Below are 18,197 nucleotides of genomic sequence, written 5' to 3'. Positions count from 1 at the left end.
TTTTGAAACATCGTTTCCTTTTTCGTTGTTTATATATAGATTTGGAGTCCATTTGTTGACAGTGGTTTTCCATCTAAAGATCACCAACCAGAGGCATCAACACTTGGTGGAAACGAAATATCGATTCCATCTTCCTTAATTAGAACAATAGAGAAGTCCCACTTTTGGTTACGTTTTCTCTCTTGATTTTGCAATTGGGTACGGTTCGGAAAAAAAATGTTCATATAATTAATCCTCCATGGAATCATTGTCCATGCAACTAGATTTTAGTAGATTTTGTTGTAATTAGCATTAGCTCATGCTAGTTAGAAAACGGCAGTTTATGTAAAGAGTTTTTTCAGCCTCATTGAAGCTTCCAATACAGTTTCTCTATGTCCAAATGCACAAACTCTGATGTACCCTTCACCACCAGGTCCAAATCCCCTGCCTGGAACAGTCATTATATCTGTTTTCTCCAGAATTTCACTGAATACAGCCCAAGAACTCGATCCTGGAAAATGTACCCATATATAAGGGGCATCTTTGCCTCCATAAACTTTCAGTCCAAGAGATGCAAATGCTTCAACGAGTATTTTTGCATTCTCCATGTAGTAGTCAACCACATTGTTCACAGCCTGAAACAAAGAATTCAAAATGGTACATTTAACCAAGAGTAAGATACAAAAATTAGATTAATAAGCTTTGACTTAATGATATCGGATTCATATTCAGGAATATGGATTGTAGCTTTAAATCCTTAGTCAGAGCTCAATAGGAAAATAATCTCGAATCGTTCGTCTGAGTCCAATAAAAATGAATGAGAGAACAAAAAACTTAATGGCATTAGAAATGCACCTTGTAACCATCTTCAGAAAGGCAGGCTAATCCTCCAGCCTGAGAAATATTTGAAGCACCATTAAAGCAAGTGCAAACAATGTGATTAAAATCCTTTATGACAGGAAATCCATTAGAATATAACAGCTCTTCAGGAACCACTGTCCATCCAAGCCTAATGCCTGTAAACCCAGCAAATTTCGAAAAGGATGAAATTTCAATAGCAACCTGAAGGATAAAGAAAAGACCAAGTCAGGTTTCACTATGAAGTCTTGGCAGCAAAATGAATTAGCTATATATAGTTTATGGCAGGGACTAATTAACTAACCTTTTTGGCTCCAGGAATTTCAAAGATTGATCTTGGCTTTCCATCTGTTATATAAGCAGCATATGCAGAATCATAAACTATTATGGACCCATTAGTTTTGGCAAAATCAACCAGTTTCTCTAATTGCTGCCGCGATGCGGCATTTCCGGTTGGGTTGTTTGGAGAGCAAAAGAAAATGATATCTGTTCTTGGTGTAGTCATCAAATCAGGGAAAAAATCGTTCTCAGATCCACATTTCATGTATACAAGGTTGCTATATTTTCCAGTTTTTTCTTCAATCTTGCCAGCTTGGCCAATAATTACACTTGAATCTATATAACCCTGTCTCGAGCATATATAGCCTGTCAATTTTATAACCAAAACTTGAAAGAAAAACTGGGGTAAGAGAAAAAAAAAACATCAGGAAACTATGACGCCAGCTTGTTAAAGTTAACTTTTCATTTTAAAACTGTTATCAGACATTACAGGAAAAGATGGGTCCTGTAGGGCCACTTTCACATTGGAACCAAGAAGCATCTGTAATGAAGAAAGAAATTGAGTCAGGATTTGTAATAGTTTTTAACTTTTAACATCAAGCAAGACCAACAATAGTGGACCATGGCTGTATGCAGTGAATTAAAATGTTCGGCAATTACCTGAAGGCGAGATATGTCACACTGTGCACCATCTGATACAAAAATCTCCTGTCCTTTTACACCCATATCTTTGTAAAATCTCTCTGCAATAGCCATTCTCAATTCCTGCATAAATGGGAAAATTGCTGTTTCAACTTAAAATATGAATGAGGCACTTCTTAAGAAGAGAATGTAATTATAAATGAGAGACTGAACTCGTGCGGTTATATTTTTCAAGTGATTGTCCAAAAATGCGGAACAAATGGAACATTAAGAGAAGTAAATAAACCAGCAGCAGACTTGATGCAACTCTGTCTATACCATGTTGCCTTGCTCAGCTCCATAGCCTTTATAACCTTGAAGAGTTGACAAACCATATGCATGCTGCAGAACAGAAAAATTGGAAATCTAACGATGGAAAATTCTTACCTACACCGAGTATATATTCGCAATGAATAAGAGAATGATACATATATATGAGTATTCTACTCTTTAGCATAGATCAACACATACCCAATTATTTCAAATTAATAAATATGTAACAATCATCTATCGATTTGGTGTATAGACGGAACATACATCTAGACTAGGCAAAAACTTCCCTTTGACAATACTATAAAAATCAACATTTTAAATTATTATAAATAAACAAATACTCTACTCATGGAAAACCGCAGGATACATAGACTTGCTAAAAGGGCAAACTTAACTTCGCAATGATTTTTATATTGTACTTGTGCTAGTTATCTATAATATATATGCACACACCCAAAAATTAATGTGGAAGAAAAATAGCCAAAAATGAAATAAACAATAGATTAATAAAATAAAGGATAAAGTTATAAATGTGATGGAAAAGATTTTGATGAAGATAAATCAAAATCTAATTGTTGGATGAATGATAAATACTTTGAATATGTTATATTTTAACATTGACAAAGTTTCATGTATTTACAAATTTATAAGTACTTTATGTTTTCTACTCATCCTGTATGATTTTATATTCCAATGAATTCATACTTTATGATAAAAAGAAAAATTCAATCATAGGATACAATATACTGGAAATAACCAAGCAAAATCCCTATACAACTGTAGGAAGTAATGCACTAGAATAGCAAAGAAAAAAAAAGCCATTTTTACCTTTAGCTTTGCTTTCAACTTCAGCAATTTGTGGAAAAAGCTCCCCCTCCATGTTAATTAATTAAAAAGAAAGCCTAGGAACTACAACTTTTTCCAGCAGAGTCTCACTAATTACTTGAAGACAAAATTATATATATATAACCCTCCTTGTTTCAACCAGTTAGAGAAGTTGGTTACCTCAGCCATTGTAGATGTTATGATCTCCGGTATAGGCTGGGTGGTGTCACCCATGCCAAGTTTTATCAACCTTGCATGTGGTTTCTTCTGCATGTGTTCATACTCCGCCCTAATTATCTGTTCAGTTCACAGGGAAATCTCAAAACAAAATTTACCCAAAAAAACGTCAAGCAGACTTTAAAATTCTTTTTTCTTTTTTTGACAAGATTTTAAAGATACTTCTAATGTGTCTCAAGGAAAAAAAATAAGGAAGCAACATACCTTAGAAAACAAATATCCACTTGGAAGGTTCTCCATATTCACATTTCGTGGAACTTGTGTACAGTGACGACCTATGATATCAAATTGTGTTAACTAATTGCACATAATTTAGACTGAGCCATTAAAATAACTCATCAATCCTATGTTACAGATACAAAGTATCGGAAACCTTTCACATTTAAGAATCCTGAATTCGAATTTTTGACAATTTTCGTGTTACTAATAAATACATCAGAACCAGATATAATGATGACTCTATATTTATTGACAGTTTAAATTTGATAAACACACACGCATTAAGAATATAAACTATTTGTTTAAAATCTCCCTTTAAAATTTAAACTTACGTTCTCAACCCAAGAAAAAATAAATTCTTACCAATTCTTTTGTCATCGTTGATCTTGGAACTGCATATCACCATCAACAGAAACAACTAATTAAGTACACCATGTAAAAGAAAATAATAATGATGATAATAAAAAATAGACAGAAAGAATTAAAATAAGTTGTTAGAAAATTTATGCATAGATATTAACCTGGTAAAATTTGTCTCGTCTCGTAGCAATTGAACTGCATTTGATCCGCAAATGCAGAATGACATTTGAGTGTAATAATAATAATAATAATAATAATAATGCAAGTTCTGTTTTCACGATTTGGGTTTCAGTCTGATCTACCAAAGTGTCCCCAGTGGCGGATATGATCCTTAATCAGATCAAAAAAACTATAAGTAGGAGCTCGCTAGATGTTGATGGAGCGAGAGAGCATTGGCGTAGAAGAAAGCTCTATGAACAGACATACCCATGGAAGAGTTCAGCAGTTGAGTATAAATAATATGGTAGAAGCGAGAAGGAAACCTGCTTGTGGATAAAAAAGAAAAGAAGGTAAAGTTACATAAATGGTCTTTCAACTTCTTAACATTTGGTGTTTCACTGTCTGAGTTTTTATGTTCAATTGAAGTATTACTGTACTTAAGGTCGGAAAACTAAGCAAGCAAGATTTGTGTATTAATCTGGTTAAGTGCTTTTAACAAGTGTTTGCAATACAGGAATCTGTGAATCACAGCTGCCAAGTCTACTTTAATAATGGGCCAAATTCTTTGATAAAAGACTGCAGGATACCTATCAGGACCTGGGGCTTTAGTGCCCCCGTACCAAACAGAGCAGCCCTAACCTCCTCCTCAGTGGGTCTTGGGTGGCTTTGAACGAGCCACCAACGCCACCAAATGAGTTAATGAAACTACTTTCCTGTCTTTCTAAGTGGCCTTCCTGAGTATCATTCCGCCATTACCTTGCCCACTATCATTTGGTAATCCTTGAATTTGCAAAGTTCGTTTCTGCCTGGCCAAGTGCTTTAGTTTTCCCTTTTTGATGAATCAAATAGAGGTCAGTTCCGGTACTAGGCTCAGATCACTGGTAGAGAAACCTGTAGAGCCCTTTGTAGATTCTCTCATGTCCTTCGTCCCATCCTCCACAACCTTCATCTCACCCACCAACCATCAATAATACTAGCCATGGCCCTTAGTTCAGCATTGGGTTTCTTTCACTCTTTTAAACCTTTGGACCTGCTTAACTCCCAACCCAGCCTCCCTATCCCTGCGCCCAGAACCTTGGCCCACCTCACGTCCTCTATGAGGCCAAACTCTAGTGGTAATACGGAGGTCCTCTTGCGCCGGAAGTTGTTTTGGTTAGCTTTTAGAACACGTTGAACTTCCCTCGAGCTGGAAACCAACGCTAAACAATCTTGCACCTTTTTCTCCATGGAAATATCATTGTCGCTCTCCTTTTGCTTGGAGTTGTCTGAACTAATATTCATGGGATCTTCCTAAGACATTTTCCTAGGGCTGAAGGAGGCACGCTCTATGGATGAGTTCCCTGGACTCCGTAAACGAGCACTGTACTTAAACTTACATGAGGCTAAGATCTTTTGGTAACATTCGTCCTAAACAGGATAGAACTTAAGCACATGACCAATCCGCCTCATTAGTCTCTATAATGTTGTCTACAAAATTTTCTCTAAGGTTCTAGTCAACAGAATCAAGACTTATATTTATCAGATCATTGACGAAAATCAGTATGCTTTTATTCCCGGTAGACATATCCAACAGAACATCCTTATCGTCCATGAATTTCTTTACTCTTCGAGAAACCCTCTTCAACTAAAAATGCCCATATGGGCCTAAAACTTGACATTTCCAAAGCTTGTGATAAGGTGGAATAGGGCTCCCTATCAAAATGACGGAGAAAATGGGATTTCCTGCAGATTTCATTTCAATCATCTCTTAGTGCTTCTCTACTGTCCCTTTCTCGGTTTTAGTTAATGGCAGTCCCTGTTTACTCCCTCTAGAGGGCTCAAACAGAGTGACCCCTTATCTCCTTACATGTTCTTGTTCATCACCAATGCATTCTCTTGTTTCATCCATAAGGCTATACATGAGTCTTTTTTCTAGGATCAAGATCAACAGGAGGTGCCCTATCCTATCTCACATGCTCTTTGTTGATGACACCATTTTATTTGCTAAACCTGATGTGGAAGAGGCATCGAGAGCTAAACTTCTCCTTGATAAGTACCAACTCGCTTCTGGACAGCTTATTAACTATGCTAAGTGTGGGATAATCTTTATTGTCTGAGTCCCCAACAGTACCAATCTCTTTAGGGTCTGGCATATTAGTGAAGGAGAAAAAATAGTTGGATGCTCCGGCTATCTGGTGTAGGAGTAAAAGAAACACCCTCAACTACCTGAAGGACAGATTCAATAGCAATATTGAGTCCTAAAAGCACAAATTCCCATCGTTTGGGGTAGAGATGTTATGATTTTCTCTGTCCTCACCTCTATTTCTTTTTTTATGATGTCATAATTCTTGATCCCTAAAGAATTGTGTGAGGAATTTAACTCTAATGTTGCAAGATTTTGGAAAAACCAGGAGGCAAGTTCAAATAATCTAAGTCTAGTCAGTTAGGCTAAACTATCTAGACCTAAAAGACTGGGGGGATTGGGTTTCAAAAACTCGCATCACTTTAATATGGCTCTCTTGGCCAAGCGAGCTTAGAATCTTCCTAATAGTCCTAACTCTCTTTGGGCAAGAGTTCTGAGAGCCATCTATTTTCCTTATGGAACTTTCTAGACTGCCTTTCTTAGTGCTAGGCCATCTTAGGGCTGGAGAAGCATTATGGCTTCTAGGTAGGTAATTTCTTTAGGGGCTAGAAAGTTTATTGGCAATAGTCAATCCACTTATATTCAGGAAGACCCTTGGATCCCCAATTTTCCTCGCTTTAAGCCTTTCTCTCCAAGACCTGCTAACTGCCATATCTTTAGAGTGAAGGACTTGATAAACAATGGAAGATGGAACCTGGAGCCTGTTAACCATATTTTTCTACTATGGAATTGAATGCTATTAAAATGATGGCTATTAGCCCTGCTCACAAAGAAGACAGGTGGATTTGGCACTTCAACAAATGAGATCAATTCTCAATTAAATCAGCTTATGTGACCCTCCAGAGCTTTCTTAATTCTAACAGCCCTACTGCTTCACCGTCTTCCCCTTTGGCCTATCCAAAATTCTGGTTTTCTATCTGGAATGCCAAACCTCCCCCTAAGGTGAGAACCTTCAGTTAGAAAGCTATTAATAATGCCCTTCCAATGGGTGATGTGCTTTTCAGAAGAGGCATTATCAGCAATTACTTCTATAACTTGTATTATCAAGGAATTGAATCTGTATGACCTGTTATCTACCCCTTAGTTAAACAAGCTTGGTTTTCCTCCTCCTTGTCTCAATCCTGATACTGAAACCTCTAAATCAATGCTTGGTTGGTGGCAAGCTATGATCACGGTGTGGAAGGGTGTGAGTAATGATGATATTATTTATAGATTAGGATTTATGTGTTGGTCAATCTGGAGAAGTAAAAATGACGCTTTATTTGGCCAAAATCCTTTCAACCCTATCAGAACTGTGATTTCCTCGCTGATGAATATCTTTCGGTTTGTTCTCTCAGTACTCAGCAGGTAACTAGGACTCTTAAGTCAATTTAGCTTGCCCCAGGCTCCGCTACGGAAACCAGCAATTTCCACATTGTAGTCAAGTTGGATGAGGGTTATGAAGAAGCTGATATTGTTGTTTTATGTCGAAAACTGATCATTCAGTTATGGACGGTATCATTTGCTTCCTTCCTAGATCTTCCAAAGCTTCTGCATCGATGGCGGCGATCATCCTATGCCTTCGCCTAGCTCAGGATCTGCACCTGATGAGTTTTAATATTTTCCTAGAATGTAAAGAGATTCTGAATATTTTTGTTGTTAATTTTGATGTGCCTTGGGAGTGTCCAATGATGTTGACCAGGCAAGGGAGAGACTCCTATTAAATTCTGTGAATTTCTTTTGCATTGATAAGAGAGTCTCCCTTTTGTTTGGCTATTTTATTCCCCCCGAGACCCTTTCTTGTATTATTGACTCTCATTCATCTTTTTAATATATTTCTCCTTTTGATTAAAAAAAAAAATTATGTATTTACTAATTGAAGTTATTATTATTTATATTTTAAAAAAGATATACAATAATAGTTAGATTTATTTACTCTCAAATCAATTTATTAAATACTAAAGTTTATAAACTCATGAGTTAAGCATGTTTATTGTTGGACCCTCATTAATTTCAATATTATAAATTTTTTTAATTTTAAAAACTTATTTATACATAAATAAAAAATCAAAAATAGAATTTTATGAAATTTTCCAACTATTGTAAAACGAATACTCTCATTCTTTATGACTCTACATGTAAGGTAGTATATTTTTAACCATTATATTTAAACTGGTTTTACATTGATTTTGATTTTTGATTTTTTTGAAAATTTATAATGCTCCATATTAAGAGTGTTTGGAGTTTCTGTTGGGTGTATAGAAAATAAATTTGAAATATTTTTAATTTAATATATTAATTTTTAAAAAGAAACTAAACTGTTTTTTCAAATTTGCTACTTTTTAACAAAACAATTTTAAAAATAATTTAAAATAAAAATTGAAATTAAACAAATGCCAAACATAGATATGCATATAAAAAAAGTAAATATTAAAGAAAGTTATATGGATATTTGAATTCTAGTTCAAGTAGTAAGAGTACTTATTCTTATGAGTGAGATGTTATCTCTTTTATATTATGTGAGTTTTCGCCTTTATAACTAGTGTAAGGAGTACTACCCTTGTATCTAGTATATAACTTGTTAATTTTTTAATAAATAAATAAAAATTATATGGGAATGGGAATGGTATGAGTTGAGAGATGTAGACACTTTTGGATTGTTTGAGTAAAAATAGATTTTGACATCTAATAAAACTGATCAAGTTTATTTTAAAATAAATTAAATTAAATAATATTTTTCATTATATAAAATACATTAAAAAGATATACTACATTTTGCTCATTAATTTATGTATTTTATTTGTTAAACTCATAGATTTACATCAAATCAAAATAAATTAATTAATAATATAGAATTTATAATTTTATTTATTCTAATTTAAATACCTAGGGAGTTTAAATATGAAATATGAAAGCAAATTTCATGATAATTAAAGATGGTGTATTTAATTTAGATTTTTATAGATTTTTTTTAAAAAATTACTTTTAAAGGATTCATGATTTATCAAATGACTTTCAGAGACTTTACTTAAAAATACTTTTATAGACATTAATAGACTTTTTTTTTTTAATTTTACGTACTATTATTTATCTATTATATAATTATTTAAAAATAAATTTAATCATTTTATTTTAAATTTTTTATTTTTTATATTTACTTTAAACATTATTTCATATAATATTATATGCAACTTCATATACAAGTAATAGACTTCATTTCATTATTATATTAAAATCATATTATTTTTAAATTTTTTATCCCACAACATGAACATTATTTTTTTATCAAGAGAATAATATTTTTTTTAAAAAAAAAAATTACCATATTATAATTTATCTCAAATTAAACCACCAAATTCATATTATTCTTGTTATATTTTATTTATTACTTATTTGATAAATATTTAAAATAATAATAATGACATTTATTAATTATTTAATAAATTACTTTAAAATAATAATAATCATACTTATTAATTATTTAATAAATACTTAAACTGACAATTACTCTTGCCAACAGAAAAATTATCTAAATAATCTTTCTAATAAAATCTAAATAATATTCCTAATGTCTATATATCCCAACTTTTAAACTCTATTAAAATTTTTAAAAGCCTTAATTAAATAACCAGCTCCTAAATCTAAGAGTGAAGAATTGAAATTGTCAAGTACAATAACAAATCTCATGATAACTAAATTCTAATGTTAATAAAAATATGCATGCAAGACATCTGTTAATGAACGCAGGCGGAAAACAAAAATGAAAAATCTGAAACAAAGACAGATCAGCAATAAAATAAACCAATAATGGTTGCAATTCAGGACATAGTACACTCGGATACCTGATATTAAAACAAAACATTCTCTCAACAGAACATAGTACCTACTACATTGTAACATAAATTAAAACCTGAAATGAAAACAAAAAGGTAAAATGCAACAAAAACATTTTCTGTTTATCATCTTTCGCTCATAACAATTGATTATAGCTTGTCCTCAAACTCAGACAGCGGTGTCATCTGTTCCTTCAAGCCTTTCCTCTTGCGGATTTCTGTTACAAGATTGGCTGCCTGAGAACCTGGTTCCATTGGATCAGAAGACATCATATCCCAGTGATCAAACACACACTGTGGGAACGCTTGTCCTGATGTAGCAGCCCTCAATGTGCCAGAGAAACCAAACGACTCGATAACTGGAAGGTATGCCTTAATGTTATACAGAGGAGTACCAGGCCTCTGCAATTCCTCAAACACATGACCACGCTTCTGATTAAGAACACTATAAATACCACCCAGAGCCTGCTCTGGAGCCTGGATCTCAACCAGGTAAACGGGCTCAAGAAGCCTGGGCTTGGCTGTTAGCTGTGAGGCATAAATTACCCTCCTTGCCGTTGGAATGACCTGACCCCCACCCCTGTGAATAGCATCAGCATGGAGAACAACATCACAGACTTCAAAGCAGATACCCCTCATGTTTTCTTCAGCCAAAGCACCCTCCTTTGATGCCCACTGGAATCCAGCAACAACTGAATCTTTAATTTCATTCAGGTATTGTACTCCCTTACACATGTCAACAACCATGTTTGGACCAGTAGTTTCAGGACCAAAACACCAAATTTTCTTAGCCAGATCCTTGTCCCAGCCAAACTCTTCAGATAAGATCTTTGCACGAGCCTTAGGATCATCCCTTGGGCCAATACGACCCTCATCAATAGCCTCAGCAAGACCTTCCTCCATAGGTCGTGCCTCCATGTAAAGACGGTTGTGCTTGTTTGGAGATTTGCTCATTACCACACGGCATGACTTCTCAAGGACAGTCTCTCGGAATGACACAACAGGGTCTGATTTGATGATCTCAGCTCCACCCATAAAATCGTCCTGCAGATCCTTCAAACAGATTTCAAGATGCAGCTCTCCAGCACCAGCAATGATGTGTTCACCAGACTCCTCAATAGTACAGACAACCATAGGATCTGACTTGGCCAAACGCTTAAGACCTTCAACGAGCTTAGGTAAATCAGATGCAACTTTACATTGAACCGCCACACGCACAACTGGTGACACGGAGAATTTCATAGCACGAATAGGATGGGCATCAACTTCCTTCTCATTGGTCAAAGTGGCATTCTTAGTGATAAATTGATCCAAACCAACCAGGGCAACAGTGTTACCACAAGGCACATCCTCAACAGTTTCCTGCTTCTTCCCCATCCAAATAACAGTTCTTTGCACACTCTTAACATACAAATCTTTCTTCTCACCAGGAACATAGTTTGGACCCATGATCCTCACCTTCAGACCAGTTGAGACTTTTCCAGCAAACACACGACCAAAGGCAAAGAATCTACCCTTATCAGAAGCAGGAATCATCTTGGACACATAAAGCATAAGAGGACCTTCAGGATCACAATTCCTAATTGCAGTTGCATAAGGATCATCTAAGGGACCCTCGTACAAGTTCTCAACACGATACCTCTGGGCCTTGGCAGGAGAGGGAAGGTGAAAGATCATCATTTCCAGGAGAGCACTGCTGGCAGGAAGCCAGGTCTGCATCACACGCTTCATCAGAGCCTTCCCCATCAATTCCTTCTCGTCAGACTTCATGGTAACACCAAGCTTTTGCAACATCGGCCACAATTTGTCCTTCTGGTCATTCATGCAAGTGTTGATGATCTGCTTGATAGGCTCATAGCAGAACTGAACAAAACCACGCTTGCAAGTCGGAGAGCCAGTGTTCTTGCTGGTCCACTTCTTGGTGGCAGGATCAAAGAAGTTCTCACCCCATAGTCTTTCCATCATCTTAGACTCATCCACTCCAAACTTTGAGGCATACATTTTGGCAAAGTTTGTCAAAGTAAAAGCCCAACCATGCAAACCAGCTGAGAATGCAACAGTTCCTTTCTCAGGGTAGACCTGGCAATCTCCAAGAAGAGGATCCTCATATGTAGCCATTATGACATTAGCATTTTCGATGACCCTTGAAAATGTTTGATAAGCCTCCTCACCATCAACCTGAAGCTCAAGGAAACACCTATCCATCTTGTTGACTGTCAAAACAGGCCTGATCCTTTCACCCAAAGCTTGGCGAAGCACAGTTTCAGTTTGAACACAAACACCCTCAATACAGTCGACCACGACGAGTGCACCATCAGTAATACGAAGAGCAGCAGTGACTTCAGAGGAGAAGTCAACATGTCCAGGAGAATCAATGAGATTGATAAGATATTCATTCCCTTGTCTCTCTCCCTTGAAGCTCTTAAGGGCCTCGTCAGTCATCTCATAGTAGAGTGAGATACCAGTAGATTTAATTGTAATACCACGCTCCGCCTCATCCTGACGAGTATCAGTCATACGGACATCACCAGCAACTTCTTGTGCTATGATACCAGCAGCAGCCACAAGAGAATCTGTAAGTGTTGATTTCCCTGCAAGAAGACAGTAAAGATGTTTAGAATATGGAAAAGAGTTGGAGACACTCTTAAAATAAACATGAAGTCACAATACGAGGGTAGTCAGAAAAGGACAAGTTAAAGAGCATATTAAAATAACACTAGAATGTCTCATTCAAAGCACTAACAATAATATAACACAGCCAAGTAAGAGTGTGCACTTTAATAAATTCATTCAAAGCACTAACAATAATATAACACAGCCAAGTAAGAGTGTGCACTTTAACAAATTCGAGTAAAAGCTACAGCGTGGCACCAATCAAAGCAATCCTAAGGGATAAGACAGAAACCAAAATTTATCATTGGCTCCATATCAAGGTGCAGAAGACAATTTCATACATGCAACCATCAAGCAAAACCAAACACTAAATCATAAATCAACTCTGCCAATACTTCAGACATCCTGCAACAAACATATAGTTGTCAATGCAACATCATCACCAATTAAAATGCAGAAGCAGCATTGACTCAAAATACAGAATGTTATAAACCAATAAAACCTGTCAGTCCTAAGGAACCATATGCATATAGTTTTAGGAATGACAATTTAAACAAAAAATCCTAGAGTTTTAAAATTGCAATCTATATAGGAACTGCAGCAAGCCACCCCCATAGACCAAGAAATAAACTCACATTCTTTCATGGACAGAATACAGATAAATTGCTGGACAATAGCAGAAATTGAAAAAAAAAAAATGAATAACTATACCATGATCAACATGGGCAATAACAGACATATTACGAATGTTGTGCTTATAGTCCATAATACGACGAAGCTCCTCAGCTGTGAACTTCACCTGCACATACAAAGAAAATTCTCTCAGTAAGTACTCAATATCATCCACCAAACAGATTTAAGAAATGGACATCACCAAAATGCTTTAACAAACTGAAAAAAGTGACATACCATCTTGATTAGCCTTCAAAATTCACCACCGATTAACTATAGCACAAGACCTGAACAGAGACACAAGAAAAATTGAATTTATTGAAAGTCCTTCTAATAATAATAATTTAGAAATCAATTCGTGATTCGCTCAACATGGAAATGAAAATGAGAATAATAATAAGATCCACTGATTCACATGTGCAAGAGCTATCCTAATTAATCTTAAGATTAAAACTAAAATTAACTTAATTCTAAATCATAAGCAGACAACGTTAAATTGAATCAGTTATTAAGATTAGCGATTCACATAAGCCATATTTAATTTACCAATACAAAATAAAAACAGAATATCATTTCAAATCGAATCTTAAAGACAACAGCGATACAATTAAGCAACGAAAACGAAAAATCATCGACGATAAACCAAAAAAAAGAAAAGCTAATTCCATAAATAAAATAGAGAACTAGAGACATATACAGACCGGTTGAAAGCGAAAGCTAGCAGAAGAGTGAGGCGGCTATAGAAGAGAGGATTTTTTTTCAGAAAGCCAACTCTCGCTTCAGTAATTATCGATTATATGAAAACGAGAGCCACTTCCTTTTAGTTGATATATTTTAGAGAGCGAGAGAGAGATATTGCGTATTGGGATAACCCTAAGGCTAGGGTCTTGTCTTTTGCGCTGAAAGAGGCTCGGGCTTGGATTAAGCCTTAAACTCAGGCTAAAAGCCCGGATATCAGCCCAAACAAAAAAAGTTCAATTACGTTAACTTTAGTATTTCCCTTTCTTTTGCATCAGCAGCACCGGGAGAAATTACTACATGACCGTGTTCACTATATTATTAAAAAATTTATCCAATGAAATAAATAATATTTACAAAAGACATAAAGATTATCAAAAGTAATAATAGTATTACTATATCATTAGTAGCAACTAATTAACCATGAATGGATTTTATTAACAGATGAAATTAACAAGAACAGGAAATAAAAAGTTAAATTCGAATTAAAATAGAAAAAGAAAGAGGAAAAGAAAAAAAGTAAACATTTTACAATGTGCTTTGTTTGGAAGAACAACTCAAAGTTTGAGAACAATATATAAAGGAGTTTGTAGGTTTATATACTAATTCTCCAACAGCACATTGCTCAGTGAACAATGGAAAAACGAGCACCTTTTGAAAGAAATGGTAAAACAAATGTGATTTGAATTTTCAGTATTTTATAATTAGGCGAGATGAAAGTTACTTATATTTTTAAATTTTATAATTATTTTATATATGTGTGTGTCAGTCAGTTATATAGTAAGATGTAATACATCTAAAATGACTGATTAATATCAAATATATTTTAGATGAGTGGGAGATTAATATATGCCAAGTGGCATATAATGCAGTAAAATATTTCTTTTATCTTAATTGCTCCTATTAATCTTCTTCTAAAAATATTATTTCATTATTTCGAACTCATTAAATAATATCTTACTTTATAGTTATGCTAATATATTTTTCAAGCTATATTTTTAAGATTAATTATTATTTTATCAGTGTGCCAAGTCACACATCATATAGTAAATAGCATATCTAGATTACTCTCCATTTTTTGCATTACCTTGGTTATAGTTACATTAAATCTCTGATTTATTGGAGATGTTCAAAGGTCTGGTTGACTTCCTAAACAGCTAATGTGGTGACATTGATGGAATCAATCAAGTTTAGGATATCTTTGCATACAGCCTACTTCAACCAACACTTTCATTTTCTTCTTTGTTTCTTGGTCCATTCACTCAAATAGATTTGTGCAAACTCTTAGAGGCACAATAAGAGTATTTAATTGTTCCTTCCATGCAAGGCAATGAGTAATGTTTATGGAGTCTTAGATAGAGCGTAAGGTTTTTTCATCAATAGCCTGATTACTAAAAAGAAAGCTAAAGGGAAATCAAATGATTTGAAACTAAAACTATAGGTAAGAGGGATAATGAAGTTAAGGAACACGTTGTTAATAAATGAAGGAAGCATGTAATTAATGAAACCAACCAAAATCGACCTAAGGTATTATAGTTTCCTTTTTATATTATATTTTTTTGTTTATTTTAAGTTTATTTGTTTAATTTTTAATTTTATTTGGAGTTTATGTTGCTATTTTTTTAAAGTTATTGTTACTGATTTTTTTATTACTTTTTTATTTGGAGTTTATTTATCTATTTTTGTGATGATTGAAATTTATTTAGTTTAGATTTCCTTTTTATTTCTTTTTGTTAGTTTCTTTATTGTCTGTTGATTTTTTCTTAATTTGATAATTTTTCACTTTATAAAATTGTAATGTTTTTTTTATTTTATTTTAAAATTTTTAATTGATTTCAACTTTTGCAGAATATATTTTTGAGTGTTTATTTTCTTGTTATTATTAGTTGAATGGTTTATTTTTAAATTAGTTCTCTATTTTAATAAGTAAATTTTGGTATAATGTATATTTAACACTATAATTTATGTCTCCTCTCTTGATGGGTTCATGTTTAATATCGGTTTTTATATTTTTTATGATGATTAGAGAATCATGATTGGATTTTACATTGTTGTTCTTTTAAGGTTGATTTTGAAGTTATTTTGAATTTACTTTGTTTTGTAATCTGTTTTTAGTTTCTTTTCACTAATTTTTTTTTTCAGTTGTGGTCGTTGAATCAATATGGAATATCATTTCAATACTAAAGTAGGTTATCATTAGTTTGATGATGCTATTAGAAATATTATAGATATACTTAATGAAGAATAGTTATTGATGTTTAGAAATAGTTGTTTTAGTCATTTTCTTGATCTTTCTCATTTTAAGTTTAATTCCCAACTTATGCATTTCTTATTTCTTAGAAAGGTTGAGCAACTTAATAATTTTAAGATATAGTTTGAAATTTCTGGTCATAGAATGAGGTTTGGTATAGATGAATTTGCTTTAGTTACAAAATTGAAATGTCATGAGAGTTGAACAAGCTAGGTTTTGCTATCGAATCAAATGTTTTAGTTAATAAGTATTTTGAAAATATTTAATGATAAACAAACATACCATTAAGAAAGCTTGGTTGTGTAATGATAATGCTATGAAGCTTGATTGCTTGTATTTTTTGCATTTTTATCTCTTGTCTTCTCTAAAAAAGAAATTGATTCCATCGTCTGACTTTAATGTATTTGAATATAGTAAATATGATAATTATTCTTGGTGTTTAGAGGTTTTTAATCTTACTCTTGATTCTTTTAATAGTAAAATATATGAAAAATAAAAAATATCCAGGAAGAAAAACAACAACAATATTATTATAGGCTGGTTGTTTTTTTATATGCACTTCAATAAAAATTTGTGTGAGTAATGATAGCATTCCTTAGATTTTAAAATAATAATTATTGATGTTTCGAGTTATAAATCTTTAAATGGTGGTTTGTTTCGAAATAGAGGAAAGAAGGTGATCAATTTTTTAATGATTCATTTTTATTTTTTATAAATCTTGTTTTTTTATTATTTTTATTTTTTCTTTAGTTCAAGCTGAAAATATTATTCACACTGCTGCTAAGAGGAAGAAGCTTTATTTACGCAGATTTTCATTAACGGTTAAGGGTAAATCTGTTTTAGATGGTAATTATAATGATGATAATATGATTTTGAAGAGATATTGTGCATTCTCGTTATTTTGATTCATCTATTAGTTTTAAACCTAAGACCAATAAGGATTCTAATTCAAGTTCATATGATTTTATTGAGAAGAAATTAGATTCTTTTTTATCTAGTAAGAAGATATTAAGAAGTGATCTTATTAGTCTTGAAATTCACATTGATTTGATATTTATTCATATTTTTATGGTTTATCAACTTTAAAAAAAAAGTTTTGGATTGATAAAAAAACTGATGCTGCAAGTATTTTCATAATTGACTGTTAATTTATTTTTTATTGATTTTAATTTTATAGTTTGATTGTTGTATTTCTTTTTGTAATTTGTAGGATCATAATGATAATAGAGTTAGTGATGTTCATTTGGTACTGTTAGGAATAATTCTTCTAATAATGATAAAAAGGAAGAAGAATATGTTATTAAGGTGGTTTTTTTTTTATTAGATACTCAGTTTTTTATGTTTAGAAGTTTTCAATGTTATTCTTTACTTAAAGCGTAGAAGGAGTGTGATGCTTCTAAAGAAGTTAAATATTGATGCGAAAGAGGAAGTAATTGAGGATGAAAATATAGATATTTCTAGTTATAAGAAATGATGCTTTGAAGAAAAAAGATGATGATAGTGATGAGAGTGATGATGACAATATTGTGCATAAGGAATGTAATATGGGTAATGATAAAGTTGATGTCGATATATATAGTACTAGTGTTGTTGATACAACAATGGTAATAGTATAGGTTCTAATGATGGTGCTTGTAATTATGGATGAAGTTGTAGAGGATATTGGTGCTGATAATATCATTTGTATTTTCTTTATTTTCTTGTATTTTTTATTTATTTTTATTTATGTTTTGAATCTATTTTTTTTTATAAGGATTATATGAAATTTAAAGTTAATTATAGATATTCTTTCGATGATATTGATCCATAAGTTTTAAGGTAAACTAATTTTGTGTGTTTCTTTTTCTTGTATATTGTAAGTTGATTGTTGATTAATTTTTGTTGTATTTTTTCTATTTTTTTTTTTTTTTGCAAGTTGTTGATTCTGCTAATGTTTCTAGTACTGTTAATTTAAACTATGATATTGATACGCCAATTGATTCTAAGAGAATGATTAAACTTAGTTTTATATTTAAATCACATATTTTGAGTGAGTTTGGTTCTTCTAAAGGTGAAAATATTGGAAAAGAAATTCTAAATTAGTAATGTGCGGCCTTTGTTCTTTTAATGATCAACTTTC

General features: G+C 33.0%; 2 protein-coding genes across 3 annotated transcripts; both read right to left on the bottom strand.

Moving 5' to 3' along the window:
- Positions 1–225: 225 nt before the first annotated feature.
- Positions 226–6,904, bottom strand: LOC8263376 (probable LL-diaminopimelate aminotransferase, chloroplastic). 2 transcript variants are annotated; one of them, XM_048376230.1, is made up of 10 exons: positions 3,873–6,903; positions 3,715–3,743; positions 3,337–3,407; positions 3,076–3,192; positions 2,077–2,139; positions 1,777–1,881; positions 1,607–1,657; positions 1,142–1,462; positions 835–1,041; positions 226–614 (listed from the first exon to the last, which is right to left on the bottom strand). In XM_048376230.1, exons 1-10 carry the CDS (start codon positions 3,935–3,937, stop codon positions 321–323), a joined length of 1,323 nt encoding a protein of 440 aa, XP_048232187.1. In that variant the 5' UTR covers positions 3,938–6,903; the 3' UTR covers positions 226–320. The 2 variants fall into 2 exon arrangements, with proteins under 2 accessions (XP_048232187.1, XP_048232188.1); XM_048376231.1 differs by lacking the exon at positions 2,077–2,139 and having other exon boundaries at positions 3,873–6,904.
- Positions 6,905–9,741: 2,837 nt separating this feature from the next.
- LOC8263373 (elongation factor 2) lies at positions 9,742–13,982 on the bottom strand. The gene is made up of 4 exons (XM_002523861.4): positions 13,791–13,982; positions 13,327–13,376; positions 13,129–13,216; positions 9,742–12,395 (listed from the first exon to the last, which is right to left on the bottom strand). Exons 2-4 carry the CDS (start codon positions 13,327–13,329, stop codon positions 9,955–9,957), a joined length of 2,532 nt encoding a protein of 843 aa, XP_002523907.1. The 5' UTR covers positions 13,330–13,376; positions 13,791–13,982; the 3' UTR covers positions 9,742–9,954.
- Between the last annotated feature and the right edge of the window lie 4,215 nt (positions 13,983–18,197).

The sequence above is a fragment of the Ricinus communis genome, chromosome 6 (genome assembly GCF_019578655.1).
Source record: "Ricinus communis isolate WT05 ecotype wild-type chromosome 6, ASM1957865v1, whole genome shotgun sequence".
Lineage (NCBI taxonomy): Eukaryota > Viridiplantae > Streptophyta > Magnoliopsida > Malpighiales > Euphorbiaceae > Ricinus > Ricinus communis.
This window is presented reverse-complemented; position numbering and strand designations above follow the sequence as displayed.

Excerpts from the sequence above, each read along its gene's own strand:
- LOC8263376 (XM_048376230.1), bottom strand. The coding sequence starts at position 3,937 with ATGTCATTCTGCATTTGCGGATCAAATGCAGTTCAATTGCTACGAGAC. Across the intron at positions 3,744-3,872 it reads GACGAGACAAATTTTACCAG|TTCCAAGATCAACGATGACA; the intron begins GTTAATATCTAT and ends GGTGATATGCAG. Across the intron at positions 1,658-1,776 it reads GTGACATATCTCGCCTTCAG|ATGCTTCTTGGTTCCAATGT; the intron begins GTAATTGCCGAA and ends TCTTCATTACAG.
- LOC8263373 (XM_002523861.4), bottom strand. Across the intron at positions 12,396-13,128 it reads TATTGCCCATGTTGATCATG|GGAAATCAACACTTACAGAT; the intron begins GTATAGTTATTC and ends GTCTTCTTGCAG.